Source organism: Neophocaena asiaeorientalis, unplaced genomic scaffold (assembly GCF_003031525.2).
Source record: "Neophocaena asiaeorientalis asiaeorientalis breed wild unplaced genomic scaffold, Neophocaena_asiaeorientalis_V1.1 scaffold140, whole genome shotgun sequence".
Lineage (NCBI taxonomy): Eukaryota > Metazoa > Chordata > Mammalia > Artiodactyla > Phocoenidae > Neophocaena > Neophocaena asiaeorientalis.
In genome coordinates this window covers 1,450,293-1,460,488 of record NW_020173729.1, presented here as the reverse complement: position 1 = coordinate 1,460,488, position 10,196 = coordinate 1,450,293, and the positions used below count along the sequence as shown (strand labels likewise).

General features: G+C 39.9%; 1 protein-coding gene across 1 annotated transcript in view; it reads right to left on the bottom strand.

Moving 5' to 3' along the window:
- Positions 1–4,941: 4,941 nt before the first annotated feature.
- LOC112403409 (restin homolog) overlaps positions 4,942–10,196 on the bottom strand; it is a 43,323-nt gene continuing 38,068 nt past the window's right edge. Inside the window, 3 exon segments of the mRNA XM_024750857.1 lie at positions 4,942–5,091; positions 7,558–7,773; positions 8,606–8,830. Coding sequence (XP_024606625.1) covers positions 4,942–5,091; positions 7,558–7,773; positions 8,606–8,830 — 591 coding nt within the window.

The following is a 10,196-nucleotide window of genomic DNA, read 5'->3' as shown; positions in this document are numbered from 1 at the left end:
ACACTTGGAATGGTCACTATCTACTTGGACAATACACAAAAGTTTCACTACCTGCAACTTCTAGGAACATTTGCTTCAATTCTCCTCTTAATTTCACCTGCTCAGGTATAACACGACTTGAGCATAGATTTTCAGAGGCTCTTAGGTTGTATTTCCAAAATGTCCGCTTAGACAAACTTTTGAGACTTGTAAAGGCAATTACCAGGAAAAAAAAAAATCGCCTAATTCCATTATGGTGATGGTTGCAGAGCTCTTTAAATATGCTAAAAATCATTGAATTGTACACTCAAAACAGGTTAATTTCATGGTATGTAAATTACATCTCAAGAAAACTGTTAATAAGAAATTAGAGATTCTCTAATTCCATATATGTGGCTCCCGTAAGATATCATCAGAATTTAAGAATAAGGTAAAATCCATCTGCCAAAACCCCCAAACGGAAAATGAATAAAGTTCAATAGATGAGCTCTGCCATTGACTTACACCATCTTAAGAAATGGTCTGTAAAAGAAATCCAGATATTTAGTGCTACTTGAGTAACAGATAAATTAGAGAACTGCATCGGGATAACTGTAAGCTGAGAGCCTAAGAACCAGCCAAGTTCCTCGAGCACAGACAGCACTCAACGGACTCAACTTGCAGGACCAGAGGATTGCTTCCCAGTCCTGCAGTCCCGCTCCCCAAGCAAACGCCCAATCTCACTTCTCCAGAGTGGACGTCTACGAGGAGTGTCCGCCCTCGTTGGTCACTTGGCATCTAACCCCAGATGTGAGTGGGGGATCGGACAAAGCCTAGACTCGAAAAGCTGACGACCCTCCCCGCACTGGCCAACCTGGGGTTACCCCGGACGCTGAGGGAACCACGCGGGCTGGGCTTCAACCTTGGCCGAGCAACAGATTCGCCTGAGAAGGCTTTCAAAACTGTCAGGGGAATCACCCAGTCGCTCCGATTCAGTTTCGGGGTGGGGGCCCTGACGGAGCCGGGGAGCAACAACGCCGGACGCCGCCCCACACTCTGCAGCTCTACCCCCTGCCGGCCAGCCCGACGCCCGCCAAGCTCCCCACGCGGGAGCCGGGCCAGAACGCTCCAGCACAGGCCCTGCGCCCTCCGCCCGCGCTGGCCTCCAGCGCCCGCCAAAGCGGTCTCCCGCGAGACCGCCCCTCGGCTCCGCCCCCTGCCCCGCCACCGAAGGGCTGATTCCCTCTTCAGCTGGTTCCCCGCCCACACGAAGGCGAGATCTGGAACGGCTTTTTCCACCAGCCAATCATTTCCGTCAGCCAGTCACCACCATTTCCTCCGCATCTCCTTCGCCCTCTTCCGTCCGCAGTGTCACACGGCACTCGCCCTACAGCCAAGGGTTACCCACGTTCCCGCCTCAGTGGGCTGCGCAGGCGCAACCTGGTTTAGCGGAGCGCAGGCGCAAACTTGCGAACAGCTGTACGGAAGAGGAATAGATGGTTCCGCGCGTTCTTGGAGGGAGTGGCTCCTCCAGTTTGGCTAAGACCTCAGTGGAAGCTTGAGTAGGAGTGCTGCACAGGAAGGTGGAGTTCGCCTCTGCAGCCGCACTTGTCGCTAGGGTGTGTTGGAGCGCAGGTAAAGGTTCAGAGTAGGGAAGGGGCCCTAATAGCCTTTGTTTCGCGGAAGGAGACTTCTGTAGTTGGAAGTTCCGAGTCTGGTAGACTGGGGAGGAGGGCTTGTTCCCACCTTGTCAGACCTGCACACAGCCGTCTTGCCCCTGAGGAAAGAGTCGCCGAGCAAGAAAGTACCTGGTGGCTGCCTGCTGACTCCTGTACTTATGTGGCAGCAAGCTCCATTAATCTGACGCGAAAATGTTTCTGCCAGGATAGTTGGGGATGCCTGGAATCTAGAGTCGAACTCAGAAACCCAAACCTTATTTCCTCTAAGAAAATTCGAGTTCAGCCCAGGACCTGATCAAGTGTTACATGGCGGGTTAGAGACAGATGTTCAACAAGAACTGAAGTCTTCTTGCACGCCATTGCTATTTTCCACCGTGCTGAGTGGAACACATGCTAAATGGAGCTCCATAAATTTACCATTTCTCCTCAAACTCTTGCTGTCCTCCATATGTCGTCTCCCCAGTCTTGGACCTAGGGTCAGTTTCTTGTATGGCCCCTTAGAAAATTCAGCATTCCAGTTGACCTCTCCCTGTCCCACACCTGAAGGAGATCTAAATGCTTAAACTAGTGGATCTGGTTGTCATGTTTACTTTTGGTCATTTGGCTAGTTTCCAGTTTGGGGCAATTATGAACAATGCTGCCATGAATAATTTTGTAAATGTCTTTTTGTAGAATATACATACATATTTCTGTTACCTATATATGTAGGAGTGGAGCTGCTAGTTCATAAGGCATGCCTGTGTTCAATTTTAGATGCAAACTGTGGGAGGTTTCTAGGATAATGGCTCCCTAAAAGTGTGCTTGTCCTACTCTCTGGAACCTGTGAGTATATTGGGCTACATGGCAAAAGAGAATTAAGGTTGCTAATCAGCTGACCTTAAAATAGGGAGATTATTCTGGATTGTCCAAGTGGGCCTAATGTAATCACAACGAACCTTAAAAGAGGAGGGAAGCAGGAGGAGGAGAATAACAGAAATAGTCGTACGAAAAAGACTGGGCGGACTTCCTGACCCTGGCTTTGAAGATGGAAGAAGGAGGCAATGCGCCAAGAAAGTGGGCATCTTCTAGGAGACGGAAAAGACAAGGAAATGGATTCTCCCCTCCCCAGAAGGAACTTAGCTCTGAGACCTCCAGAAATGTAGGATAATAAATATTTGTTTCAGCCACAAAGTTTGTGATAATTTGTTACAGCAGCAGGAAACTGATAACACTGCCAAACTTTTCCAAAGTAATTTTATCAATTCATACACTTTGAGAGCTTTGAAAAAAAATGTCCATACTTTACCCTCACACCACACTCACTGAACTGGAATCTCTGGATAAGCCCAGAAAGAGAAATGATTTTTTAATTAGGTGATTCTGCTGCATCTTGAAGGTTGAGAACTATTTGTCTAAATCCTTAAATCTAAATTCATTTCTCATCGTTGAAGAACAGAGTGGCAGCGATTTGGCCACAAGATAAAAGCAGTTCTAGAAAAGATTTGTTCCAGGTAGTGGAAGGGTTCCTCTCCCTTGTCTGCTCAGAGTTAACATAGCTAATCTTTTACAGTTAACTCGTTGAACAATCAGTTTCTACTAATACAATTCATAAAGGAGCATTAAGACTAAGGACTCTGTACTTGCAGAAGATTTTTCTTTAACGTGCTTTTGAAGTGGCTCCTTGAGACACTGCCGCATCTTGGCACGTTCACCTTCATGGAGAACTTGACCCCAAGAGCTGACAGTACTTGCAATTCCTCAAAAAGAAAGAGTTGGAGAACTGGGGAGACAGCTAGCCTGGCTCGTTGAGTTGTGCAGTCCTTCCAGCTCTTTGTGCTGAGGCCGCAGCAGGCAGCTGACCCTTGGGCCATGACCCTGGGGAATCCTGAACAAGAAGGTGGTTTTCTTAGAGGTTGGGCTGCAGGTGGAGGCTCTGGACAGGGTGTCCCTTCATTTCCTCAAGGATATTCTTCAGAAGAAAGGTAAGTGAACTTCTTACATTGCATCCAGGGATCCTGGAGTCAACTTACTTAGCAGTGATACCACCAACTGCTGGGCCCCCCTTGGCAACAAATTCAAAAGTCCTGAGAAGCCCTGGGCAGTTTTCATTAAAAATATGTCATCTAAAAAGAAACGAAATTGAGTTACTTGTAGTGAGGTGGATGGACTTAGAGTCTGTCACACAGAGTGAAGTAAGTCAGAAAGAGAAAAACAAATACCTGAAGCTAACACAACATTGTAAAGTAATTATACTCCAATAAAAAAAAATATATATATATATATATATATCATCAAAAGAAATGAAGAGTGAGCCAGTGTTCAAACTATAAACTAGTAGGAGCTAACAGTTCAAGTACTTTCCTGACTAGTGTCAAATGTCAGTTTCCCTTTAAAATTTGAAATACTCCATGGCATGCTGAGCTTCAGAGTGCCTTGGCACACATTTGAGACCTATGGCTGTCAGTTTAGAAGTTGTTCTCATCTTTTCCTTGAATGAGTATTCAAGATAACCATTTTCTTCCAAAGTGTTACTTTTATAAGGTCCAGTGTAACTTCACACCTTCCACCCTGAAGATCCCTCTAAAACTAAGCCCCACAGGAGTCCTTTTCAATTGACCACAGCAGGCGCTGAGTGTCCACTCTGGCCTGTTCAGATTCTGACCTGTTCCTACAGAGGACATCTTGGATAAATCTAAAACTACCTTGGAAGATGAGCAGTTTCCTATTCTAAATGAAAAAAATTAGAGATTATATATTTAAAAACAGTCCATTAACTTAGATATCGGCCTACATCTAGGAAAACTGGCAGACACTATTAAATACTAAGAAAATTTAAAAGAATATAGTCTATTGCACATTTTTAAGAATTCTTAAATGACTTTCCTACCCTTCAACATTTCATATCTGATTTTCAAACTCTCAGTTAATCAAATAGATAAGATAGATTCAAATTATAGAGTATAACTTTACCTAGATTCATAAGGGGGTATAACCAAAAAGCTACTCATTCTAGAAACAGGCCATTAACTATAGATATAAATATTCCAACTAAGAACAAGTTTTGATTAATATTCTGCTCAAAATACAGTTAATAAATATAATTAGATACTATATATTACAATTAACAATCCAGACTAGACCACAAGTAAATGTACGAAACAAGATTACAACAAAGAAAAGTTAATTGCCAAATATCAAAGGAGAGAAGAGATTTAAGTGAAAAGTTTCAAATGTGTTTTATTCATAACGTAGCCATATTCAAGATGCTGGAGGAAATGCCCATGTCTGCTGAGTTCTGGTTGGCAGAAATTCTTTATTCATTATCCTATCCAGTCTCACACGCAGAAGCAATCTTTGATTTGTCAGAGGCTTCATATACTTGTATAATAAGCCTTAGATGATTGATGATTTTCTTGTCTGCTGTTTTCATGTTAAATCCCAACATCATCTTAATAGTTTCTCAAAAGTTAACAAGCTACAAAGAACCACAAAAATCAAGACATGTCATTAGTTTTGCTCACCTACTTAACTATGTACAATGAAATTGTTATTAGAAATTTCGTTTTATTAAACATTTCTTTATGAAGTGTACATTATTCTACGTTCAAATGTATTTTTAAGCAAAAAAAATTACAAGAAATCTAAAATTACCTTTTCATTTTAAGATTTGTTTTTATTTTTACAATCTTATAGACTAAACCTAATTTTATTGCTGCTTGTTTTTCATCCATGAGGTAATTATTTTTTGGACTTCTGATTTGCTGTAGGTAATAGCTGTCCCCTAAATACATATCTCTCCACCCATTCTCTAAAAACTATAGTGATCAACAAGGAGAGCAGATAAAACTCTCCATAAATCATGCCTAAAGCGTAAGTAAAGAATACCACAGACTTCAGTTTTCATATAAGTGGGGAAATAAATATTCTAAACCAACAGAGGCAGCTCCAGAGCCCGCGCTGGAGTATGCAGTTAGTTTCCTCTGGTGTCCTGGAAAAGGGACAGTTCATAAAGGGGGAAATACGAAGAACAAGTCTGAGACCTGATGAATCAGAATACTGGCAACTGGGGAAGGAAAAGAAAGGGGCTTAGAAGCATTTGAGAGCAGAAATGGCCGATCTAGAGGGCAAGGTTTCTGAGCAGAGAGGGAGCTACTTGGAAGGGTGAGGTGTTCCCTAGAGGCTTCGTGCCAAGAGAAAAGAAAAAAAGCAAGCACTGGAAATTAAGGGACCTATATAAACAAGAGAGTATTGCAAAAACAGACATCACATAAACCCCCACCCCAAAATAAAAGGCTTTACTTCCTAAGTAAACTCTAGCAACTGCACTCACCATGTCAACAGAAGAGGGTGGTACTGAGTTAAGAAGCCTAGTAAGTATACCCTGCCCCCTAAGTACCCTGAGGTAGAAACACCTGAAATTGAGTGGGCAGGGCAATCAAAGGGATTTTAAAGTGAATAGATAAATGGCAAATATCCATTTTAAATTGTTATAAGAAGAAAACAGAAAAGCAGTATCATCCAAACTGTTCAGGTGGTGAAAATACTACCCCCAGAAAAACTGCCATGAAGCAGAGGCAACATGTTTGACAACACCTGATATGAATTAAATATCAATTAAACAAGGATTTGCAGACATGGGGAAAAAACACCTTTTGAATCAGAAATGCAATAATTTGGAGGGACTTCCCTGGCTGTCTAGTGGTTAAGACTCTGCACTTCCACTGCAGGAAACAGGGGTTCGATCCCTGGTCGGGGAACTAAGATCCAGCATGCTGCAGCAGCCAAAAAAAAAAAAAAAGCAATAATTTGGAATAGAAATGGACAAAAAAAATACCTAGATGCCTAATGGATAAGAAAGATGTGATGATTAAACACAAGCAAGAACAAGACATCTCAGAAATGAAGAGTAAACTACAGAATGCCCAAAGAAGAGATCAGAATGAAAATATAATAAGGGAGGGACACAGAGAATAAAAACAAGAAAAAGAATATGCAGAAGTTAAAAAAGAGAAAAAAAGAAAATGGTAATAAAATGACTTTTGGTTTTAAGAATCTCTTAAGGAAATTCGTTAAAGTTTCATGTTTCTTGGGCTTCCCTGGTGGCGCAGTGGTTGAGAGTCCTCCTGCTGATGCAGGGGACACGGGTTCGTGCCCCAGTCCGGGAAGATCCCACATGCCGCGGAGCGGCTGGTCCCGTGAGCCATGGCCGCTGAGCCTGCGCGTCCGGAGCCTGTGCTCCGCAACGGGAGAGGCCGCAACAGTGAGAGGCCCGTGTACCACCCCCCCAAAAAAGTTTCATGTTTCTTAAGAAACATGTATGGAGGTGTGACATGTAATCCCACAATAGCCCCAAATTATCATTTAGGCTTTAGAAAATTCTCTTAAAATATCTGCTTTATAAATCTAGTGAGAATCTAAGCAAGTTTAGAAGCACTACCCTGTTGTCCAAAAAAGTGATCCAGCCCCACAAAAATGGTTTCCCCTTAACTTTCATTTTCTCTCATCCCTACCCTGCTTGTCTTTGGTTAGTCAGAGGACGTGTACACAAACCTAAGCTATGATAATCATATATCCCATCCCTTGCCACTGTGAATTCACTAAGGATAGGCATTTGACCTAAGCTAGGCTTGTAAGACCCTTTCTTGGGATTCTCTCTCCTGTCACAGAAAATCTAACTGTAAAATTCTGTGGCTGTCAGCCAGACAGACAAGTTGACAGAGAGCTGCCAAGAAGAATGTGAGAAAGGCCTTATATTGAAGATTCCAGGTGCTAATCCATGTCCCAGGTGCATCCCTGCCTTCTCAGAGCTCTGGTTGTTTAACTGCCTTTGATTCCACAAGCCTATCAATTCTCTTTTGTCTAAGGTAGAGTCTAAATTGAGGGGGGTGTTTATCACTTCAACTTAAATAATCTTAATATAGTAATTAAAAAAAAAACAAACCTCTTCTTGTTGTCCCAGTATTTCTTCAGGTGTGCTCTTTGCTGTGCAGAGCTCAGGAGTGACAGTTTCTAACATTTGATGGGCCCTCTCTTTGTCCCACCTTGCATCTTGCTCAGCAGAGTCTACTGTAGTTTCCAAGTCTGTTTCCATAACTGCCTTCCCTTTCATTGCTTCAACTTTTGTTAAAGACTGCCTGAGCTTCTCAATTGTTTTGTCCTGTGAGGGTATAAGGTTGGGGGAAAGGGAGATGACTGTGATTAAAATTCCTCTAAATAACAGGCGTGATACATAATAACTCATGCTTTTTCTTCTTCTTTTTCTTTTTTTTCTTTCTTTTTTTTGGAAGAGCTAGATAATGGAAAAGAAAGAAAATTCCACAACTTATGAATTAAGAGGACATTTCTCCACCATCATGCTCATCAATAACCAACAGTTACTGAGCACTTTTATAAACTAGGCACTTGGGATTTAAAGAGGTTTAACACATGTTCCATGTCCTCAAAAGTCTTGTAGTCTGTGCTAATCAAACACAGAAATAGAGAAAATAACTGGCTGCAATAAGAGAAATATTCTTGATAATCAACTGGCAAAAAAAAAGTTGATCAGTAAGTATCTAGTGTATATTTGGTTTCAGGCATAAAATGTATGTTTGAAATACTACAACTGGAGCTTGATATAGAGAAGATCCAAAGAGCATCCCCCCAAAAATCACTAAAACTTTTAACCATTAACCCAATAAGAAAGACAAAAGTATGACTGAAACAAAAAGCAAGGGATCTAGATACCTAACATTTAGAATACTGGTTATCTTTGAGGAGGATACCTGTGGGCTTCAGTGGGATTGATAATACTCTGATTCTTAACATGAGTGGTAGATTTGTAGCACCTAATTTTATTATTCTATATGCTTTAATATTATATATATTCTTTAATATGTATGTAAACTAATTTTAATGTTAATTTTTCAAGTTCAAGGAGAAACATGCAGCAAAAATAGAAACAGACCAAAGCTTAAGTGAATTTTTGAAAGTCTCATTTTTTTACTTACTTTAAGGACATTTACTCTTGTCAGTTGAGTTTTCATAGTTTTATTTGACAATTTAAAGTCACTGAGCTGTTTCTGAAGTTTATGAATTTTCTCCTCTAATCTTTGAGTTGTAGCAACCTTCAAATTTTGCTGAATTTTCATTAATGTTTCTTGCTTGTTGTCTTTCTCTAGCTGCTTGAATGTTTTGCCATGCTCCATCTGGGAAATCTTAGTCTGGGAGTTTTCCTTTACAGAAATCAACAGTATTAGAATTAAGAAGTTATGCTTTAAGATGGTGTTCTACAGTAGCATACCAGATCTACTCTACACTGACAAACTGTAGACTTAATTCTTACATAAGTAGAATAGTTTTCACCATAAATATGCATTATTAAAATAATCCAGAAAATAAAATATGACAACAAAAGTGACGGCTTAAGGCTAACAAGGGTACAGTTAAGTAGACAATGTTATAAACACCAGGTGATAGTAGAGATTAGTTCAACTTTTCTAAGAATGCATTATAAGGAAATAATAAAATATTTAGATAAAGACTCAAGCACAAAGATATTCTATACAACATTATTCATAACATGAAGAAATAAGAACAATGCAAATGTCAAAAAAATAGTTAAAGTAAATTACATGTGATTGGCTATACATTCATTATAAATAAAGTTTTCAAAAATATTTACTAAGAGAAAGTACTAATGATAGAGTTAAATGACAGAAGCAGGATGAAGAAAAAATATGCTATCACAATTATGTTAAAATATTCTTGGAAAATAATCATAGGAAGATATACCTACATGTTAACACTGGTTATCTCAAAGTGGTAGAAATACTGATTGTTTTAATTGTATTCTTTCTACTATTCTGTACTTTATAAAGTTACTACCAGAAAAAAAAAAGAGAGAGAGAGAGAAGAGGTGTCGATTTAATAAAGTTACCACATATTTTCATTATATACAAACTAAAAATTAGTAAAATATATTGAAAAGAACCACTAGTTCTTTCAAAAAAGGAAACAGATACTCCAGGCAAGACTGGTTAAAGGAGGAAGAGAAAGTGAAAATACACAGTATTAGGAAGGAGATATATACAAAACTAATGTACATAAATTAATTTTATTAAGAGAAAAAAGTTATTAGAAGACAATGGAGTAATGCCTTCAAATCCCTGTGTGAAAATAAAGTCTAAATTCAACTATCAATTGAGCCTGAAGTTTAAAAAAAAATTAGCTTTCAACAAAATTCAACATGCATTTATGATAAAAACCCTGCAGAAAGTAGGCATAGAGGGAACTTTCCTCTACATAATAAAGGCCATGTATGACAAACCCACAGCCAACATTGTCTTCAATGGTGAAAAACTGAAAGCACTTCCACAAAGATCAGGAACAAGACAAGGTTGCCCAATCTCACCGCTCTTATTCAGCATAGTTTCGGAAGTTTTAGCCACAGCAATCAGAGAAGAAAAGGAAATAAAAGGAATCCAAATCAGAAAAGAAGAAGTAAAGCTGTCACTGTTTGCAGATGACATGATACTCCACATAGAGAATCCTAAAGATGCTACCAGAAAACTACTAGAGCTAATCAATGAATTTGGTAAA